We start from the raw sequence: 23,232 nt of genomic DNA, 5'->3' as shown, positions 1-23,232 counted from the left end.
CAAAACTGAGTTCATGGCAAATGGCTTGTTAATTAAAATAATATCATATTATAAATGCAGAAATATTCTACATTATAATATGGCTATTGTTTTCATGCCTGCATGCCGCCCAAAGTGGAGTGAAGTGTCCAATTCAAACCAGTGTAGAACCCTGTACTGGGATGGCTCCCACCTTCCTCCTAAGGAAAGACAGAGAGCCCTTGACTGGTTGCAGGATACTGTGCAGTAAGCCATTCCAAATGAGCCTGGCTTCCTGTTTGGGAGATGACAGGTCTGAGAGAATGGTTTGCGGAGGGTTCTGGAATGTTCAGCGTTTACATATCCCGTAAACAGCGGCCATGCAGTATACGGTACCTGTCCCTCTCTCTAGCATGCTGTAATCTCTGTGCACTGTGGCATAGGGGAAGTGTATTAAGGTCTACGGGGGGAGCATCTCAACTTTGCACGCCAGACAATAACGGTGTGCGTAAAAATGAGCATAGCAGCCAGTTCTGTCTTCATAAACATAGGCTAAATGATATTTTCCATAACTTTTAGCAGAGGAAATTTGGTAAAAACTGACAGCAGATGTCAATGTAGTTTTGAATCCTTGAAGTCTATTACGAATTAATATATAATCTATTTTTCTGAATGTTTTAAGACTTTTTTTGTGTTACTCTTCCCATGTATGAGTTTGATAGTGGCACAAATGCTGAAGTTCCTGGGCGAATCTTGGCTCCCTACAGAATAGAAATACCAGGAGTAGAAATAGGAATGGATGCTGCATGTATCAGTTCTGTGGTCTGTGGAAATTGAGTTCACATCAGCGTGGCTGCTGGCAGAAAACCACAAAGTGACGCCTCCTCGCTCCGCAAATACCAGTCTGCCTCTCTGTGTTTGACTGACCGTTGGAGGCACGTGACAGGAAATTGCCTGGTATGCAAACGACACTCCCAGATCAAGCCAATCCAGAGCAATCCCTCCACCCCCGTGGGGCCCAGCGAGCGAAGCCACGGCCCACATCTGGCTTTAATTCCACCCCCTCCTCATGTCCCCATTGGCCCGAAGCAGTGAAAAGCATGTGGAAGAGCAGTGGTTTGCCTTGGCTCCGGAACACGTGTTCCCCATTGTTCTGTTTTGTTCTGTAGGGGAGTGGGTGGGTGGGGTGCTACATTTCCGGGATGTGCCTGCAACACAAAGAGACGTCGTGGCCGCTCTGTACGGCACGACCCCCAGGTATGCGCCCGTCCCCTGGTACTATGAACATAGCCGCATCTGTAGCAACAGAGCAACGCGATGGGGGGATTTTAGTGAGTAAAAAAGAAAAAAACCAAGGCCAATGGGACGTGACTTCCATTCAAAATGTGCTGTTTCCAAGTTACTTTTTTTTCCCTTACTGCACAGTGTGCTTCTGCCAGACTCGCTCGGTCAGCACAATTCCCAGGTTGCTACAGTGTCGGGACCCTAGGTTGCTATGGCGCCCAGTGCAGCTGCACATTTGAGTGGGCCTCTGCACTGCCTGTGTCCAGCAGTGCTTGTCACCACCTCCATCTGCTGCTCTTGTTTCACAATATCTTTTACAAGGAACATTTTTCAAAGAGCAGAGGAGTGAAGCATTTCGTTTGTTTGCCCTCTGGTGAGCTGGAAAGCCACCAGGAAAGTATCTAGCTGAATTGAATTGCACAGCTGGCATTCTGTGCTTAATACAGAGACAGGTGCAATGCTTACTGGGTGTTTTGAAACCCAGGTTTTGTATATTGTTGAGACCAGAGGGAGTTGCTAAATAGCCTATATATTTTTTTTAACTGAATGCACAGTAGTTATACGGCACATACTGATGTTTTGGCCTGTGGTTACTATGGCTGATTCCTAAGCAATGACACTGTCATAACCTGGAGGTTATAGCCTACATATTTTGGCTCATCTTACTGTGTTTGCCTTGCAGTTATGAAAAGATCAAGTGTTCTAAGAGATCTGCAACAGAAAATTCACTATGGAAATTGTTTTAAAAGTCTAGAGTGCATTTTAACATGATCATCTGACATTGTATTGCGGTCCACCCATAGCATGTTTCTCATTCCACAATGGTCTGCCAAAACTCCTAAATTTATACTGCTCTCCTTAGAAGAAAACAACGCACTTTAAAAAAGTGGAAATCTAACAATACCCAAGGAAAATAATAATCCATACAGTAGCATCAGGAAGCAAAATTACAATTCGTTGTGACAGTCTGTTGAATGCCCGTCGGACAGAGATGCAGTCACTGTAGGTTTTGGTTCTTAATTCCTGCCACTGTGTGTTGAAAGAATGAAAAAATGTGAACTATGCGACCAACTCTGACAAAAAGCGGCACATGTCCAAAAATGTCCTCTTATCACACATAGCTTTCTCATTTCTGTCTTTTTTCCACTCCAGAATTCAAATGCTGAATAAAAACTTGGAATTATGGTACAGTGGCTATGTAGTTATACAGAAGCTTGAATAACAAGTGTCTACTTAGGCCTGTTGTTTAGCTAGTTCATTCAAACCCAGTGTAAAGCTAGCCATGGCAGATGAATAATATAGTTTCAAATAACTTGCGCTGTGGTGCTGGCTTAAGCCTGTTACAACGAGCGAAATCTAATCACAGATAACTTACCTGCCTCACAGGAAAAATTTATTGATATGTTTGTACATGTAGTAAGTTGATAAATGATGTATGGTTCAGACCCAAAGAGAGAATCTAGCCCATCTTTTGATTTTATGGTGGGGCTAACTGCTCAATGGTTAGAAGCACTATGCCAGGATATACGCCCCGCCCCCTCGAACGGTTGATGAGCTTCGACTTTGCACAAAACCAATTTTGAGTTGATTACTGGATGCTGAGCTCACCCCAAAACACTGGATTTTTAGACAAAATTGATGTATGTCATCATAACAGATCTGTGAATACTAGTTATGAAATTCTGCTAAGGAATGGAGTTGAGTAGACTGGATTAACCCTTTGATTGTTTGTACTTTCTCTGGCAGTTCCAGTGTAGCAGGCACATGCACAGATAGACACCAATATTTGCTGAAGCATATGCCCCCTGCCATGAGACAGCAAATGTACCCTTTTGGCTGGTTATTTTACACATTCCAGCATCATCTTGGTCAAACCTGGGCTTTCAGGGTTGCTATACAGTAGCTATCTGGAGCTCTTTATCTAGAGCAAGGGCACAGGTCAAACCTATCCAACCAATCAAATCAATTTAATTACATAACCAGTCTCTCAGCATGAATGAGAAGTACACAGAAGTAGGCCTACTCATTGACTGTTACAGTATGTGCCAAATGTGAAAAAAACCTGGTATAGCTTCCTATGCTGTTTCCCACATTCGTAGAGGATTATAATTAGGACAATAATTTCCCTTTCCTATGGGAGATGACAGTAACAGTCATAGTCATTATAGTAATTATTATAATGGACTTTGCACAGTGTTCAGGGGCCCAAATATCATTTGTTATGTATCATTATTTAGGCCATTTAATGTGACTCTGAGTAGCACAGTGACTGCATGGGCATTTCAATTTTATTTAAACTTTTAGTTAAATGGAGTTGGTTTTTGAGCACAGTTTTTGATGTTTTTCAGCTATTTGCAAACATGGGCAGGGAAAGTCTTTATACTTGAAAACTTTCTTGAGAATTTTTTTTATATTTACAGTATTTTCAAACACTTCCATGAATGCTATTTTCAAAAGCTTTTGACATTAAAATTATTATAAATTACTCCCTTAAAGTACTCCTTTCAAAATACCTTTCAAAATTCTTTTCATGTTATTTTGCAAACATAAATAATTGTGATATGTTTTTCAATTTCTGTGATCTGTAATGTCTGCTGATGAGACCTAAACTTCATGTTTTTGACCATTTGAAATAACATTTGTAATTATGGTGGTTTGTGTAGTGTGTTTATTGTTTCTAAACCTTAGCTGATTAACTGGTAATTGTAAGTTGAAATAGTGAAACCTCATGTGGGTAAAGCTGATTCATTCAGGATGCTCACTAACCTGTAGCCAGTGTGTTTGCCTTGGTTGCTTGTTCTATCCCACATAAAGGTATTGAGTAGGCTATATGATTGTATTTACAAATATATCTGTTAAATCGACAGTAAATAGGCTACCTAATGTAACATTTTTACTCTTTTGTTATTTTGAAATTAATTAAAATATTTTCTAAATATTTTAATTTCAAAATGCATGCACATAGTGAAATACCACTGCTGGCAAATAGTCTTCACTCCATCTGAAAGGCTTTACTTAGGCCAGAAAGTTTTGGGATCCTTGTCTTGGCCTTGTTTTGGTTCCCCTTTGTTTGGCAGCCTTTCACAACGAGAATAGAATCCTGTTACGGTCCCTAGACTGTGCTGGGAAAGGGCCTGGCTAAGAATTCAGTCTAGGAGATTGGCTTTGCAAGCTCCTCCACGTTTGGACCTGCTGGTTGCTATACATGGCCCTTTATCCTGCAATAGCTCCAGGGCATAGTTGCAAAGGAACACACTCTAAGAACAGAGTTTGCATGTTCTCCCCGTGTTTGCATGGGTTTCCTCCCACAGTCCGAAGACATGCCGGTAGGATAATTGGTGACTCTAAATTGCCCATAAGTATGAGTGTGTGTGTGAATGGTGAGTGAATGGTGTGTGTGTGCGATCGCTCGGCGGCCTGTCCAGGGTGTATTTCCGCCTCTTGCCCAATTGCACACTGGGATAGTGTCCAGCACCCCCCGCGACCCTGTCCAGGAAAAATGGGTATACATAATGGATGGATGGGTGGACACTTTAAGAACCTTGGTCCTAAAAGAACTCTGGGCTTTCTCATGAGGTACAAAACTGTAGTGTAGGCCTAGATCTGGAATAAGTATCAGCCTTGGATTATGTGGCCCTCCAGGACCAGGGTGGAGTAGTCCTACAAATGATGTGACTCTCCAGGATCATGTGTTGAGTTACACTGTGGCTCTCTGCTTCCTTTTTGTAAGTTTAGCCCTGGTTTATTCAGTGCAAGCAATACAATAAGAATACAGCATTAATAATTAAAATGCTCAATGGGTAACTTTGAGTAGCCAAAGGTGAACAGGAGAAAAGGAGTGATGCTGAACAAGCAGAAGTACACAGGAAGATGGAAGGAGATGCCAAGAAATCGAAACAGAAATATAGCAAGTAAACTTGCTCCAAGACCATTAGGGTTGGCACACCCGGGGCTGTATCTCTTGCATGTGGCTGTTGTCAGACACTTGAATTTCTGGGATCTGCATATGTAAGTTTGTACACAGAGTGTTGTGCTCCTTCCAGAAGAACATATTGAGGCCTTAGCCTTCTCTGGGCACCACAAACTATGTGCCAGATGAAACCTGGTTACATTGTGGTTTCTGTGTGGTCGCCGTGACCTTTGGAAGAGAAGAATCTGGAGACATTTTAGGTTCACGTACAGGTCAGTGCAGCAGACTCAGAACTTTCTGTGCTTTGTGATGTGACTGGGCCTCAGCCTTGGTTCAGATCTTTTACAGCTGATGTGATGCATGCTGGTTGAACTGTGGGTGGAACTGAGGGTTACCTCAGTGCTTTCATTCAAATTGCAGTTTTATCAAATTAGCTACAGTATATTATGGAAGACCGTGAGTGCAATAATGTTTTACAGCAAATCCATCAGCTTAGTAGCTGGTTCTAGTAAAATTCTAGAATCCTAATATAGCCTAATCCTAGACTCTGTAAAACCTAAACTGTTAACTATAGCCAGTTTATTCAATCAATAATTATGATGTGTTCTGTTATTTTGCAAATTGGCTACATACTCTATGTGAAATCAATTTGTGATACTACTATATTTACGGTTTTACTTTCAAATAAATGATTCATTTTTAAAATTGATTTCCAAATACCACATGCTGGTCAGTGGTCTTCCATATGTGTGAGAGGCATTACTCAGGCTTCAACATTTCAGGATCACTGAATCTTAGAAGCTGTTGTCCAAAATAATATGCGACTATTGAAGTAAATAGCCTTGCGATTGGTTCTAGTTCAGCATGTAGCCTAAAGGCTTTGCCCAAAAAAGACATTAACCTATGGGTCCAAATGTTAACAATCGCACAGTTAAATGGAATTACTGCTTTTTTCTTCAAGCTCCTTACGTCAAGACCTTTTTGGAGTGTGTGTATGTTTGTTCTCCTTAAAAATTAAAAGTTTACAATAATTTTGCTGAAAGGGAGATTTTAGAAGAAAGCACGGGTGATAATGTCAGTGTTCGCTGAAGCAAAGCTGAGCTCCTGATTCGGAATGGTCACACAAAGTTCAGACAGCACCACAAGCTCCCTCATTGCGTCAGTAGGCAGATTCATCCTACGGGTTAGAAACTGGCAGAGAAATAACCTTGGCCATTTGTAGCCTGCTTTGGCCAAACAGCAGGCAGTTTGGTTCGTTGCCAAGGCCGTAAAAACAGCTTTGTTTATTTATTTCTGAAAGCCACGCTAGACAAAGAACAATAGTCGAATGAATAACATGAGTAACATGTGGGGGTGTTTGGTATGAAACCCTTTGGGGTAAATTGTGGATTACAATAAATATACATGAGGAAAATGAGGCAAAGACAAAGAGCTCAAATGAAGGGCAATTTTTTTCTGTAGACAGAAAGGTCTTGTAAATTCCCAGCTGTGTGCATAGCTTCTCGGTAAAGATACTGAAATCTACAAGAAGCACCTCAAATAAGTTACACAAGGACAGAACAGACCTTATTGTTCCCAGTAACTGTTGAAAAGTTTTTAACCTTTCTAGAAAATTAATTCATTCTTTTCAGATGTTTTAGGCATCTCAATTCAAGATAAATGGCAAAAACTATGACAGCCTTTTCATGACATGCAAAGGAGAATGTATACAAATTTTAAAACTAAGGACCAGATTTACTAAAGGATTGTGACTGTGAATGTACAAGCAGAATTTACAAGCTCACAGTATCTATGTTGGAATTCCTAAATGGTTGCAATGGGTCAAATTTGCTATTAAAATGAGACTTATAGGGACTAACTCAATGTGCATCTTTCCTTTGATACATAGTTCTCTTTTCCAAGCATGGCAGCAGTCCCTAAAGCTAGGAGAACACACGGAGGACTAAGAGAAAACAGAACAAGACAGGAGAGACTATATCTTGTGCCTGGTTCTTGCCACCTTGTAATCTGAAGATGTAGGCCTGCCATATTGTTTCAGAATAGTGTTTGATTATATGCCACCTCTGTTTCCAGATGGTATAAGCTGCGCTCCAAGTCGGGGAGAAAGGAGAAAGAGCGGGGGGAGCTCCAGGTCACGGTCCAGTTCACCCGGAACAACCTGACGGCCAGCATGTTCGACCTCTCCGTCAAAGACAAGCCGCGCTCCGCCTTCGGCAAGCTCAAGGACCGCATGTCCGGCAAGATGCGGGGGGACGTGGAGTCCACCTCCGCCATCGTCCCAGGGGGTTACGCCGTCCTGTCGGGCGGGGGGAGGCGCATCTCCGGGGAGGGCGAGGCGGACGACGACGAGGGCCGGCGGGGCAAGGTGAAGAGCTTCTTCCTCAAGGGCCGGCTGCGCAGGTCGTCGGACGTGCAGTCCAGCACGTCGCTGGCCTCCGAGTGCAGCGGGGCCTCGTCCCCCGGGGGGAGCCTCAGCCCCACCGCCGGGGTCAACATGCTGGTGTCCGACCTCTCCAACTCCCCCAGCGAGGACAGCAACCACCCGGCCGACAGCAGCCCCGGTGAGAGGCCCGGGGGAGGTGGGGCTCAGGCGTTGGGGAGTTTGCATGCAAGATCATTTTATGACCACTGGCCACTATTAAACAACCCCCTTGCATGTATACAAATGTGACTTTATCATGTGTATAGTCTAAAATATTAGTGTATCCAAGCAAACGTTTCTTTGTCTCTTTCTTATTTTATTTCTTTCCTCTGTCGGAATGGTCCAGGCCTTTTCTACATTTTTGGCTGGACCGCAACAGCGGGGCCAGCCCTACAAATACGAATGTCTGTGACTGAGTAACTGAGTGAGTGATGAAGTTACACCATTGGTCAGCCGAGTTATGAAGTCACACCATTGGTCTGCCGGTCCAGCCATATACTAGGTTTTGACCTGGTCTTGTTCCAACCCCATCTGTCTCTTCTGCTCTGTATGTCTGTCTTTCTCTATCTCTGTGTCTCTTTCTCTGTCTCATATCCATGTCTTCTCTCACTCTTCTGCCCCACCCCCACCCCCACCCAACAGTGCATCCTGTCCAGCCTCCCCCCAAGCTTATGACCCACAAGAGGGCGTTCAGCGACGAGGTCAGCAGGATCACCGTGGCCCTGCCCAGGCCCCGTGCCGTGGAGACGCTGCGGGCCCAGAATTCCTCCCTGTCCCGCTCCTCGCTTTGCATTAACGGGATCCACGTGTACGGGGCGGAGCCGCTGGGGCCCGGCGGGGGCGGCGGCACCCTGCCCGCCACCCTGGGGCTGCTCCAAAAGTGCGCCCCCCTCTCGCGGTCGCTCCAGAACCTGGCCCGGCGGGCCGATGACCCTCGCAGGAGCCCCGGCACTGCCCGACGCTGGTCTTTCGACCGGGCCGGGAAGGAGGAGAAGGTGGCCCCCCCCGCGGCCGCCGCCGCCTCCTTGGGCCAGTCAATGGAGGCCGCCATGCCGACTGTTCCCACGGCAATGGTGGGGCCAGATTCAGCCGGCGAGGGTAAGAAGCAGAAGAGGAATCTTTTCTCCCATGGGAGGGGCGAGTCAGCAGGGAAGGGCTCAGACACGCCCAAGGCAGAGCAGGGGCAGGCCCCGCCCCACACTGAGGAGAGATATAAGGGATGGTTCAGTGCCAAGGACTCACAGAACAAGCCAAGGTGAGCATAGCTGACTCCTGCCTGGAGTCTGCACTCCAGGTTTTCACTGTTATCTTCTCTTATACTCTAATACTCTATTGCTGCACCATCATGATATGATTTAATTTAAACAGGATTGCCCAATCCTGTTCTTGCAGATCTGTTTTCATTTCAACCCTAATCTGGCACACATGATTCTACTAATTAGCAGCTCAATGAGACCTCTAGCTCTTGAATGAGATTGGGTTGGAGTGAAAACCTACAGAATGGTGGATCTCCAGCAACAGGGTTGAGTAGCCTTGATGTAAACACGGTGTTAGCATTAGTGTTATGATAATTACCATTAAGGACAGTGCTTTTAATACCGAGTAGCAATATTTGTATAATAATATTATAATACATATAGTAAGCTTCAAAACGTTTGGGACAAAGTCATATTTTTTCTTGATGTGGCTCTGTACTCCACAGTTCATAGATTTGTAATTTCTACATAGTGAAACCAAAGTGTATAAAAAATACCCTTAAATAAATGCTGAGGATGTGCACTTTAATCACATGTGAATTTTTCAATTACAAATATAAAAGTACAGAGCTAAATCAAGAAAAAATATGTCTTTGTCCCAAACATTATGTAGCTCACTGTAATGTACTCAGTAGCCTTGAGATTTGAAATGGTTGATTGGTCGCATTAAACAGGGCTAAACCTGCTGTATTTGTTCCACATTGTTACGAGGTAGCTCATCATGCTGACACTAATGCTGAGAAATTCTGGCCCAGAAGGGTTTGCCCTGATGATACCCGAAAAGGGATGGTTAGCCAGCATATCATTTTCCTCTGAGACATTGGGTATGAGATTCAGGTTGTGTCGATTCATAGTCACAACTGGGAAGAATATGTGAGGCTTACTAATGTAATAATTTGACCCTAACCTGACCTAGGGCTAAATATAGAACTTAAAAGTGGTTGGTCCCAAGTATTGCATGACTATGTGAATAATAGTACATATTGTGGGCCATATAGTCTTGATCACACCCAAGGTTTGTTTGCATGTGTCATAGCCTTGGTTTATTTTATTTAATTTACCCTTTAACGGGCACAGCAAAAAAAAAAAAAACACCTATCAAAAAATTATAAGAATTTGTTATTTTTTTCTTCCAGAGACCTCATAGTTAGAAACCCAATAAGTAAACAGGCACTTTAGTTGCCAGTTTACAGTGTCTACCATTCAGTATAAATGTTTTTAATTTTTTACGCTCTGCTTAATAATATAGTACAATCTGTAAATATAGATTGGCACTCATCACAGTATATATCTGTTATTTCATGAGCAACAACCACATTTCAGTAGCTAAGTACTGTGCTGTGAAAAAGTATTTGTCCCCTTCCTGATATTCTCTATTATTGCACATTTGTCACCCTGAGTGGTTTCAGATATTTAGACAAAATTTAATATTAGACAAAGAGAACCTGAGTAAACACAAAACACATTTTTAAAATTATTATTACTATTTTAATGAAAATAGTTATCAAACACCCATATCACCCATGTGAAAAAGTAATTGCCTCCTAACTAACTGGTTGCACCACCTTTAGCTGCAGTAACTGCAGCCAAACGCTTCCTATCATTTGGTATCAGTCTTTCACATTGCTGTGGAGGAATTCTAGCCCACTCTTCATTGCAGAACTGCTTTAATTCAGACAAATTGGTACAGTAGGTTTTCGAGCATAAACTGCCCATCCTGCCACAGCATCTCTATTGGGCTCAATCAGGACTTTGGACTAAGCCACTACAATTTTGTTTCTTTTCAGTCATGTGGAAAAGAAACAAAATTAGGCCTGACTTTTGTTTTTTGGATCATTGTCTTGCTGCATAACCCATTTGAGCTTCAGCTTTAGCTCATGGACAGGTGACCAGACATTCTTTTTAAGAATTTTCTGGTACAGAGCAAAATTCATGGTTTCTTCAATAATGGAAAGCCATCTGGGTCTCAAGGCAGCAAAGCATCCCCACACCAGCATACTACCACCACTATGTTTGACTGTTGGTACAATGTTCTTACTGTGAAATGCTGTGTTTGCTTTTGTGGCATAGTGTGCTTGTAGAAACTTTGTGGTGACTACTTCACACTGATGGTAAGGTTAAACATGAGTGAGGTTTAGATTCAACAGGGCTGGCTTCAATCAAGCCTGGCTGTGTTCAGTCAGCTGAGTCTTATTATCAATTATCCATCCATCCATTATCTAGGCTATATCCACTTATCCTGGGCAGGGTCGCGGGGGGCGCTGGTGTCTATCCCAGCGTGCAGTGGGCGAGAGGCAGGAATACACCCTGGACAGGCCACCAACATATTGTAGGGCACACACCATTTACTCACATTGTCTAATATTGTCTAATATTACATTTTGTCTTATGATCTGAAACCATTCAGTGTGACAATTATGCTATAATAGGAGAAATCAGGAAGGGGACAAATACATTTTCATGAGACTATCACAACTAATCAGCAGCTGATTCTGATTGTAATTGTGTGTTTTGCAGAAGGATTACCTTTCTGTGCTCAAATAATCAATTAGCTACCATTAAATATGATTGCATATGGATTTTTTACTACCAGTTAAAAATATAAAATTCCCGAGGGATTCATTTCTGGGCACTATCTAGGAAGGTGAAATGTACGATGGCAGTCTATTATTTTCCTATTGTGAGCCTGATTTTTTATTATACTAAAGCAGGGGTGCACAACAAGGGTCGATCCGTTTCAGGATTTTGTGCCAACTTCTCTTCTTAATTATTCAATTAGCTTAATCATATCACTACAGCTGCACACAGCAAGTGTGTATTGGTAATGTTCTTTATATTCTAAGTTTCCTTAACATAGATCTCTGTCGTATACAATGCCTATCTGAGTTTCAGTGATATGTAAAGTTGATTCCAAAATTCTTCTTGGAGAGAAAGATGAGGTTATAACATATTATACGCAGAGGTTAAATCATCTCATTGAGATTCCAGTATACAAGATGGCTGGGTTTCTTATTAATGCAGCCCCGTGAATTACCTTTTCCTATTATAGAAACCTCATTAATTTTGTCTCGGTTCCACTCCTTGAACAGTATCTGGTTGGCAAAAATAAATTGACGTGGTAAGCACTGTTGTAAATTGCTGTATTGTATCACATTCTTTTAATAGAATTGGGAATAGATCATCTACATTTGTTTTAATTTCATCAACACTTCCTTTTCAAGAAAAATAAAGAATTGTGAATGAAGGGAAAAACTTGTAAACACAAGGAAAGGAAATTTAAGCAAAGACAATCGCATATTTGTAACATGTAAAGTTTACGATTGCTTGCAAATATCAAATGAATGCTTTCAAATTGATTTTCTTATTTGGAGTAGGCTACATTTTAAGGTTAAAAATTTAGTGTACAGTTTATTTTTTAAATATATTTTTGATCTCAACTCACATTGCTTTACTTTTACTTTTTTCTTCATTTACATTTTTTAAAATTATTTATTTTAAAACACCTATACTTGTGGCACTAAATTGAAACCAAATTTGAGATTACTCTTTCAGCTGTAGTATACTGGCTGCAATAACAGCCCAGAAGTCATGTTATTGACCTTATAAATGATAAATGATATTTCCTTTAAAAGTCCTGTAAAATTCCATTTGACACAGCGCTAACTGTGAGGATCATGTTTGCCTTCCCTCCACAGCCAGGAAGTGTCTCCTATGGTAGAAACCAGCACAGATGCACCCTGTCACCCTTCACCTTGCTCCCCCAATCGCTTGCTGCCTTGCCCCTCCCCTGCTTCTGCTTCACCAGGCAGTGGGCATAATGCTAACCCCTTCACCCCCTCCCCTGCTACCCCACCCATATCTCCCTCCAACCCCTTCCTCACCCGTCTGCAGTGCAACCCCTTCTATGAGGAGCTCCTAGCTGATCAGGCGCTAAAATCTACCCTACCTACACAACCGCGCCCCTCCAGCTCTCCCCTCTGGCCCTCCGCAACTGCCCCTTCCAGGCTCAGCGCCCCCACCACCACCCCCAATGCTGTGCCTCAGAGACCATTTGTTCCTCAGAGGGAGCGTCCCAAGGGTGTGTCCCGACAGAGGTCCCTTCCCGCCCTACTGCCCAGAACTTCTAACTCCTCCCCCAACCCCTTTACCCCACGCTCCCTGTCTGAGAGTGGCTGCGAGTGGGATGAGTTTGAAGCCTTCGCGACCAACAGGCTGAAGTCACCGCGAGGTCCCAATCCCAGAAGGAACGGCGGAGTTAAGGAGTGGCCTGTGGGTGGGATTGCAGAGGAGACTGTGGCTAATGAAGCATCAATCCTAGCCGGGAAAGTCCCGCCTCTTCCCCCGCGATGGCCTGTGAGGACTCCGGTGAAAGAGTGCCGCAGTGACAGCTGGCTGGACAGAGCCCAGGAGCTAGCGGTGAAGAAGGAGGCATGTCTGCTGTCTCAGACAGATGCGGCTTCCATGCTACACCGCAAGGAGGGGGAGCGCAAGAAAAACACCCCTTGCTCATTCCAGGACCTCCTTTCTGAGGAGAAAGCCAAAACGACAGAACCACTCATGAAACCCTCCAACTATGATCCATCGTCAAGGTATGATTGTCCTGTGAGCAGCTTCTCTGACATGTCCGCAGCGTTGCAACACCAAGATAGTCTTAGGATGTCAGGCTGTGACGCTGAGGGCTTGGCATGGAACCACAGGCTTCAACAAGGACAAACTTCTGGAGAACAAGGACTCAACAATGAAACAAACCTGAGCAGCCCACCTGAGTTCTTCCCCTTAGAAATGCCTGAAGGATTATATGAAGAAGTTTCTACAAGCGGTACTTTTGTAGAAGTGGAAGACAAGCTTCCTTCACTTTTAATGGAAACATACAGTAATAAATCAGAGGCCCAAGGAGCTAAGACTGTTTCCACTGCCACTATCCCAACACACATACTCTGTATGGGTAACCAGAAGTCCCATGTCAGTTCTGCTACTGCACTTGAGCCTGTTCCTAATGTTACCACCGTCCATCCAAGCACGACTAACACCAAAATGTTTGATTCTAAAGTTAACGCACAAGTCTCCAATAAAAATATTTGTGATTCACAGCTTGGCAGTATTGACTCTGCTCCTTCTGGTGGTGCCAGGATTGACAATGTCTTTGAGATAAACAACAACACAGACAAAGATTTTGGCGTGTCTCTATCTACTCTTGGACCCCTCCCTAACAAAGTGCACCAAAATAAATGCCACAGCTTGACCTCAAACACCTTCGCAAATTCCACTACTGTGTCGGTGGATTGTGGCGATGCAGGAGGCTGCATGCCTGTTGCTCCTGGTCCAATTGTGAGATCTACATTTGGGATGAACAGAAATGCTGCTGAAGTTCTGGTCCTGGAGTCAGATTTCAGTATTTCTACAGAACCAGTGGAAGCTCCTTCTTCTGAGGTCCGGCGTCCACCTGGGACTTCTGCGGAAGGAAGTGCTTCAGGGAATGCTAACAAAGGGGTCATTGGCAAAGAATGCTCTCAGACAGAATGGCCACCCAGAGACCAAAAGACAGCGATGCCCAGCCAGGACTCACAGCTCAGCGACACATTTCAAGGAAATCTTAAACAGGAAAATGGAACCTCAAACTTGAAGACATCAAACAAAGCTTCTATAACTCATCCTAACTGCAGCAGCCCTTTGCCAAGTCATTGTACAGAGACAAATGAGTCCAGAACTTTATATGAACCAGGGGCACTTAACTCCTGTACTCCTACTGAAGATAAAACTATTGGGGAAACCACAGAGATAGAACATGGTCATCATCCTGTGAAAACCACCGCCGGTGAAGACACAGCGGAAAAGGATGGCTCTTTGTTCAAGGCTACATGCTCCTCGAATTATCCTTCTTTCATTGAGCTATTGCAGGAGGATGGATGCAACAAGCAGGAAGTTAGCGAGCCACCGCCCAAACCACCCAGGCTTTGTAACGAGTCAACAATAGCTAGTCAATATGTGAACGAGGGACCTAAAGCAAGCCAGGAGGCTGTATTTTGCAGGAAGGGTGGGTGTGCAGAACCGAGTATGGTGGAATGTCCTTTTTCTGAAAGCACACAGAAAATCAGCTTTGAGGATCTCCATGCCAAAGTGGCCCCAGGCTCAAGAAGTCAGACTCAGCCCAGGCTCCCACTGCATGGCTCTGCTCCTTGGGCTTCTGCCTCCTCCCAAGCAGCTAAAACTAACACTCCGTCCACCATCATCCCCCCGCCTGCCCTGATCCTCCCTACTGTGAGGCCAACAGCAGGGACTGCCCAGACCACCGCTACCCCCTCCTCCACTACTCCGCCTGTGATTGGCTCAGCGCACACAGTTCTGCCCAAGGAGACATGCCCGGCTACCAGCTCCCTGTCCCACCAAGAGAGCAGGTGAGACCACATGCAAATGCCCCGCTAAGGGGAGAGCCACCAAGCCCCCTCCCCTCTCCCTTTTTAATTTTGCCCAATCCATATATTTCAGCTGTTGCATTCATTTTGCATGACAATGAGCTCACCACACATTAATTGCATTGTCATCTGAACATTTATAGTTGTAGATAGTGCTGCATAGGTTATTAACAAATATTATCTCTTGATATGAAAAAATACTGAGTTTGGGTACTGAACATATTTTACTCCCAGGTCTTCAGTAACACATCCCTCAACAAGAATTACTGTACAGTACCTTCTGTTGTAACTATTCTGTTTTATACAACATATAATAACATTTAATATAAGGCCAGGTTAAAGATTTGATGAAAAAGTCTAGCACAAACCAGGTGTAATTGGCCAAAAAATGTTCCCTTTGCTTCTATTAATTTACTTAGATTTATAATCTATGATTTTCAGGTAGGACAAACCATTGTATTTTTGTAATATTCTCATATTTTTGTTGTATATACATCCCTGCATTAGACAATAGTATTTGTCAAATTCTTTGAGCATTGTTCTTGTTATCACATGTGACTGCCTGACTCTACAGAATAGCACAGGTGAGTTTTAGCAGAAAAAGTAACAGGTATTCAAATATGAAAGTCCAACTCAGGGAAAGAGGGCAGTCTTAATATGACATTGCCTTCGCAGAATCTCCAATTTCATTTGTATTTCAAAATGTATTTTTTCCTTTTCTTATGTATATCATGTTCACTTTTCCCTAATTTTAGGTCCATATTTCATACATTTGTTCCATTGTTTTAATGTGTTTTTAATGGGATGTGCTTTTCAGTTATATATTTTCTCAGATTTTAGTGTGATATCGATTTTGGCTAAATTGGCGGTGTTCAGTTTAAATTTCCCCCAAGTCACTTCCTGTTCATTGTTTATGCTGTTGAATCATAAAACTGTTCTTTGTGTTGAATTCAGCTGGCGAGGTGAGGGTCGGTGAATGATGCTTCTCACCACTGGCTTTCCATTGCAGTTTGTTTCCCTTGTCTTTTTTATAGCCAGTCCCTACACACTGATGTGTCCTTAGGGTAAAGAGGTCTTTATAGAATTGATAATGGAAGCATGGGAAGAGTCAAAGTCTTTGGTTCAGAAATGTCCATTTCATGACATCGAGAGAACATTGTGTGCTAATAAACACATGTAGAAAAGGGCCTTGTTTTATGGCTTTTGGCTCCTGATTGAATCCCATCAGGGTCCCTCTGATTACTTGTTGGGGTTGGGCCGCAGGAACACTGATCAGCATTAAATAATTAAAATTTAGGTTTTTCATGACTCCTCGATTCTGATCCAGAATATATTTGCTTTTTTTTTGCTTTGGTTAAAGGCGTCTTGCTCCACCTGTGGGCTGCGTAGTGCTTTTTCAGTGCTGTATTGATCCTTGTTCTCTTGCCTCATAGAACATAAGATGGAAAATGTGCATGGCTGTCAATCAAAAGTGGGTCTCTCTTCTTCCTCAGGAACTTTCTGCCTGATCTCCTCTGGCTGCTTTTCTAACAACCTGACTGACCTTGTCTACTGACTTCTCTCTCTCTCTCTCTCGTGTGCTCTCTCTCCTTTTATCACTTCTCTCCCACTACCACTTCTCTCTCACATCCCTATTTGTTATTATTAGCCAATCTTAGTTTTAGTCTTTCTGCTTTCTTTTTTATCCCCCTTTTTATATCACTCTGCCTGTCTCCCTTGTGTCCTCTTTTCTTTTTTTAATGTTTCTTCACCCCCATTGTCTCACCCTCAATCTTCTCTTTCTCTTATTGGTCTGCTCTGATTGGTCAGCATTGGTTAGTTGAACTATGCACTTGTTCTTCAAGGAACCAATGTCAGACAAATGACAGGGGGTGGTTATTTATCCAGGGACTTTTTAACTGATGTCTGGGGCACTCCAGAAATCATTGGTTGAGTCTGTAAGTCCTTTCACGACACTGATTTGTGCATTCCATAATGTAACATGATATTCCATGCCAGGGGAGTTGCTGACTGTTTCTGTATTTATAAAATCTGTCCTGTGACTTGAGAAAGATAAATGCTTATATAGAACTTTCCTGCTAGCAGTATTTATTGTTGAAACAAATATGACACAACTGTAGGCCAAATCAAGCTTTGACATTCACACTGAGCAGAGCTTGGATGGGGTCATGGTAAGGTATTCATTTCCCAAACTTAACCTCAGTGATTCCCTCTCCACCCCTTCATCCGTTTCCTCTTCAGCCCCCACCCAGTGAAGCCACTGACCGCTTCAGCTCTCCAGGGAGAAAAGAAGCCAGAAGGCCGCTCAGTACTGGTCAGTGGTTTGGAGAAGCTCAAGTCCACCATTCACCCAGGGCGAGCGTCCCAGCCAGTTGAGCCTGGGAGTGAGAGTAGCAAGGTAGGCATGGAAGCAGCTGTAGACATGTTGTACTGTTGGCTTAAGTATCTCCAGTCCTTTAGAGAAAACATATTTTTAAGTTGTAGCCTTTCTGTCTTAAGGGTTTCACTCCCCTTTATGAGAAATAACTGCAGTTTCATCTAGAACATCGGTGGCAGTCCTGGAAGACCACAGTGTCCCCTGGTTTTTTATTGTGTTTCAACACAAGTGATTCGTTTAAATCCTTGAGTTTACACACCTTGTTCTCAGTGCTTGTTCTTGGCTGCTGATTGAAAGGAAACCACAAATGCCTACAGACAGTCCAACCCTCCAGGACTGGATTTTGACACCCCTGATTTGGAACCTCATGAAAAACAATAATAAATGCCAATGTAAAATATGAAATCCAAAAATCTCAAGACTATACTTTCTAATGCATTTACAGTGTACAGCCCTAGAATGTATTGAATAATAAAGAAATAATTTTAATATAGTGCATATGTACACACACATATCATAAAATGTGTTGTATATTTTATGTCATTAAAAACCAACAATACACTACACTGTATATGCAAAAAGGAACACATGTAGAAGTAAATCTGCCTTATTTTTTTTTTTTTTTGTTGGTGTTGATTTTCATTTATATTTTAACCTTTGATGCAATAGTTCTGTGTTCATAAGAATAGGTGACTGAGCCTGTAAATGAAGCTGTATGGGAAAAAGCAATGCAAATTTTATTAAGCAGTGGTGTTGCAGTTAGCGAATATTGTACTTGGCTTCGGTTGTCACTTACACTTTGTGTGCAGGCAATTATTGATCAGAATCACAGCAAATGAACTGTCTCTTCTGAGACATCTTCTCAATTAATAAATACATACATGGAGCTGCTATTGTTAAATGCCTAATATCTCATTTTTCAAATGGTGACATGATAGCCATAGTTCTTGCAGTTTTTTCTGTATCAAGAATTTTAGAAAGGTAGGGTTTGCGTGCATAGTATTTGTAGCGCATGTGCAAGAGACTACATATATTATAATAGTATAAAGAAACGTTAATCATCAAAATGTAACAATTTCATTCAGTGTGTGTGAACAGAAGTCTTAGTTATTGCATTCATCTTAAGTTTTACTGTACATGAATTACTAACCATTTTTTGTCATTCAAGTACTTATTTGTTAGAGATTATATTTAGCAAATGGATTAAAAACTGGATTGAGATAAAAATAAAGGGGCTTCTAACTATGGTCAATGTCTGTTTAGGCATTGAGAAAGACTCAGAAATTTGTTGTGTAGTTCTGACTGAATGGAGCCTTGGGCAATCTTTGTCTTTCATTGCTTTCTGTTTAAAAACCGGTGGCATACTTCTATGAATCTGTTTCACTGTGGCAATGGGCCAGCCATAAATCGGCAGAGCAGACTACACATTGAAAATACTGTATGCTTATCTATGTACAGTATGTTTAAATGTTGTAAAGTGTGGTAGTTGCTGGACTGTAAATACACATTGCGGTGCAATGTCACATTCTAAGGCGAAGCACAGGAGGACAACTGTATGGTATGTCAAATGTTTTCAGAATATTTAACTCTGAATATTTCATGTTTAGCTTATTAACAGGATAAAGGAACAAATAACTTGTTTGCAGGCTTGAATTATCAAACAAAAATGTAATGCTTCTTTCAGAGAAGTATCCTTCCACGTGAAGGAGAACATCTTTACACACATCTCTCTCCATTTCTCCCGAACAGTCTCTTTCAGAGAGAGCAGCCCAGTACGACCACCTTACCAACAACGAAATCATCACTCTGTTACTGCAGCGAGAGGCGGAGCTGGAGAAAAAGGGGGTGGAGTTTGAAAAGCAGGGGGCGTTGCTGGAGAAGCGGGAGGTAGAGCTAAAGAAGATGAAGGTACAGGTGCGGGATCTGGAGGACTACATCGACAGGCTGTTGGTGCGCATCATGGAGCAGACGCCCACAATTCTGCAGGTGCGCTCCAGATACAAGTGAAGGTCTGGCCCCATTGGCTTGGGGGGAACGGGGTTTAAACTCCGCCCAAAACCACACCCACTACCCTAGTGACCCCATTTTACTATACTGCCCTTTCAATTTGGACTCAGGTTAGGAAAATTGTTTGCATGTATACCTCCTTGGTTTTAATTATTTATGAAGGATAAGGACATATCAGAGGTGCTGGTAGGGGTTGGGTGGCTGGATGATTTGATTGATGATCCAAATGGTTCATATGAAAATGATTAGCGTGGATTAAAAAAGAGCCAGCCTCACCTGTGTTAACCATACCTTCAGAGTGAATTTTTTTAGATGGCAGTGTTTATAATATAAGAAAGCACCTTCTCTCTTCAAAAATAAGACTCATTGCTTTTCCTGGGACTCTGAAGTGTTTGGCTACTCTGTGTAATATCTGAAAGCCATCAAAATATGGGACAAACCCTAGAGAATCAAAATTCCCAGAGATCAGAGAACATTCTTAGATCTCAGCTCATGAGAAGTTCACATAACGTATGTCACTCAAGGCTGCTTTGTTATTATGCTGCCTTCATTATTGTTTTATTTTTGTTTAAAAAAAAAACATGCAGTATGATGCATACTGTGGGATCCGCTCAGACTTTGTGACACAGAGATGTGCACTGCAGCTTCTCTAAAGCTAGAGTGTGGAACTGAGTCCTTTGGCTTTTTCTCTGTGCTGTTGGCACAGCTTTTGTATAGTTCTAGCAAAATGCCTCAGAACTGGCTTTGGCTGGCTGGCTCTGCATCCGTCCCCCTTCAACACACCTCCTTCCTACACTTCTGCCGCTTACCTTGCTTCCAAGTGTGCTAAAAGGAAGGGAGATGTTTAGTAGCACGTATGCCATATGGATCTGCCAAATGCTGCCTTATTTTATATTTTTTTGTTGGTGTTGATTTTTGTTCATTTATATTTTAACCTTTGATGCAATAGTTCTGTGTTCATAAGAATATATGACTGAGCCTGTAAATGAAGCTGTACTTTGAATATCCAAAGTATGATACAGGGTGGGGTAATTTACCGTTGTGCGATACCAACGTGCTTCCAAAACATCACTTAAATTCTGTGAATGGTAATGAGTGTTTTTTGTTTGTTCTTTGTTTGTTTTTTTACTTAATAGTTTTTCTTAATTTTTATATGCATTCAATGTAAAAATGTCTAGAAATGTATAATTTAAATATTTTTTGTTTTTATTTTGTTTTTGCGGACTACCTCCCTTCCAAGCTTCCATTAAGAGAACAACATTAAACATGCATTGTAAACTTCTCCGAAAATTCTCTGTAAAATGTGTAGCCTCAACTGTGGTGTATATATAGTATATATTGTCCTGTGTGTTGACACAGTATTAATGCTTATTCAAACCTATGCAGCCATGTTATTGACCAATATCACTCCTGATTGCGCTTTTAAAAACTGCAGTAGATGCAGCGCAGGCAGTGCGGGCTCGCAGTTGGTCTGTTAGAATATTTTTTGTACAGTTTTATCACACAGTAAGGTGCTTCAAAGAGTCTTAACAACCAGCTACTGACCACTTTTGTGTGATTGCTTTGGTGTTTCCTCTTGATGATGTAGACATAACAAACTGAAGTAGCTTTGTCTGCAGTTATACCATGCAATTTCATTTGTCCATTTTTCATGTGGTCCAAGGAATTCATGTGGTATGTGGAACAAGGGGTGTAGTTTTTAAATGTTAATGTGTTATGTGCTTTACATTTCATTCCATAAGGTTTTGCATTCTCTTCATGCCAGTTCATTATTAATTTTTGTTGAAATTATTCTAAGCACTTTAAGGCTTACAATAAGATGTTAATTTTCTTCTCAGACTTGGTTTGGTATGCAGTTACATTGTACTGCTCTACATTACCCATTGCACTTGACAGAAAAGAAACGCAGCATTACAGTAGTTCATTTAGTATAAGTATACCTGATACCTGATTTTTTTATAGTACGGCTTTTAAAAAGCAATTAAACCTGCAAATTGAAAAAGCTTTCTTCACGCACACCTTGATTGTGTTTGTCCTTTTGGATTTGGTCTGTGTGTCTCATTTGGTTTCTTGACACTCAGGGCTAATGTTGCAAATATAAGGTAACATCAACACACATTTCTGTTAGTCCATGCACGGCTTCTTTGGGACATACACAGTGATTCACTATTATTGACCACTGCAAAACCATGCCTCGCTTTTGTTTTAGTTTTGCAACTGTGTGCACTGTTATTATATTCTTGTTTGGAAAGGCCACTCGTTTCGAAAATTTGTAGAGGTGTTCCACTGGAGTTTATGTGACAAGTTCAACACGTGTTATACTACGCCATACATGTCATTTCCAAGTATCAGTCATCTTCAATGCCCTGTAGCGTATCTTACATAAATTAAGGGCAGAAATTAATTGATCTAAAGATTCTTAATTCATCTCTTTTTTTCATTGTTGTTGGACCGTTTATTCAGCATTTTGTGTTCCAGGAATCAAATGTGTTCAGTGTTAATTTTTCCCCATGTTGGTTGTATGTGATATTTCCAGCAAAAGGTTCTCACTCACAAAAATGTGTGATTTCAGCACTGTGGTGTGAAATAAAAACCCGCTTTTCACCCTTAAGTGTGTGGTATTTCTTCAGATGTTATCATTACTGTATTTCTGTAGTCAATGTGCAGAAGGACTGAACATACTTAGATCTAATTTGAAATTATTTTCATGGGTATGAGTACTGAAACTAAAGTACAATCAAAAAATAGCATGTACGGTTCTGTGAAAATGTTTTCTGAATTAAGTGAATTAAGTGAAATGGCAAATTTGCAACAATGTAGCAAATTCACAAAATTGCTAAAGTACCAAAGTATGTAATTTTCAAATTTCAATCAAATTCCACTGATCTGTGTCAATAACACTCCGGTCAATTATATACATTTTATTAGTTGCATTTAACACTTATCTTCATGTCATGAACAGGCTACCTTACAAAGGACAACCGAGGCCTAAATTCTTTTTTGTTGTTGTTGTTGTTTTCAAGTTGAGTGTTGCAGATTATTATCTTGCCAGCCACAAGAGGGCTCTGCTGATTTCAAAATGGTATTGTTTTTGATTTATTGCCTCCGGGCCATATTAGGTTGCTACAAATTACCGATTCAGTTTTCAGTTATAATTTAGACCGGAATGAAGCAGACTTAATGTATTCTTTGTATTGAATTTGTGCTAATTTAACTAGTTTAAACAAAATAAAAAACAAACCACAAGTATGACAAGCAAAAAATAAACATTTTCAAATGTGTTCCAACTTGAAGAAACCATTAAACGCAGCTTCTCCAAGCTCTCAAGGATGTTACCTCTAGGTAATGTCACATAGAGTCTATTAGACAATACTGAGTGTCACTTTATAAAGTTCTTCCAGCAGTTCTACAGGGTTCCTTTGTTCACGAAAACATTTATATCAGTCCCAATATATAGAAGTAGAAAATAAGGTGCCTCTTTCTTGCTCTAGGTTATTTCAAGCCAAACTGCCACTGACAAATTTGACAAGATATCTTAAAAACTGTTTTCTCATAACTGGTTTTCTGTGGATTCCTCAGCAACCCTATCCGGTTTCATGTGCCTG

The 23,232-nt window shown here is 41.7% G+C and overlaps 1 protein-coding gene across 1 annotated transcript in view; it reads left to right on the top strand.

Moving 5' to 3' along the window:
- LOC135259665 (rab11 family-interacting protein 1-like) overlaps positions 1–22,238 on the top strand; it is a 33,195-nt gene extending 10,957 nt beyond the window's left edge. The window contains exons 2-6 of the mRNA XM_064344265.1: positions 7,226–7,713; positions 8,217–8,829; positions 12,526–15,225; positions 17,485–17,641; positions 19,370–22,238. Coding sequence (XP_064200335.1) covers positions 7,226–7,713; positions 8,217–8,829; positions 12,526–15,225; positions 17,485–17,641; positions 19,370–19,627 — 4,216 coding nt within the window. The 3' untranslated portion in view covers positions 19,628–22,238. The remainder of the gene's footprint in view (positions 1–7,225; positions 7,714–8,216; positions 8,830–12,525; positions 15,226–17,484; positions 17,642–19,369) is intronic.
- The last annotated feature ends 994 nt before the right edge of the window (positions 22,239–23,232 follow it).

This window comes from Anguilla rostrata, chromosome 7 (genome assembly GCF_018555375.3).
Source record: "Anguilla rostrata isolate EN2019 chromosome 7, ASM1855537v3, whole genome shotgun sequence".
Classification (NCBI taxonomy): domain Eukaryota; kingdom Metazoa; phylum Chordata; class Actinopteri; order Anguilliformes; family Anguillidae; genus Anguilla; species Anguilla rostrata.
This window is presented reverse-complemented; position numbering and strand designations above follow the sequence as displayed.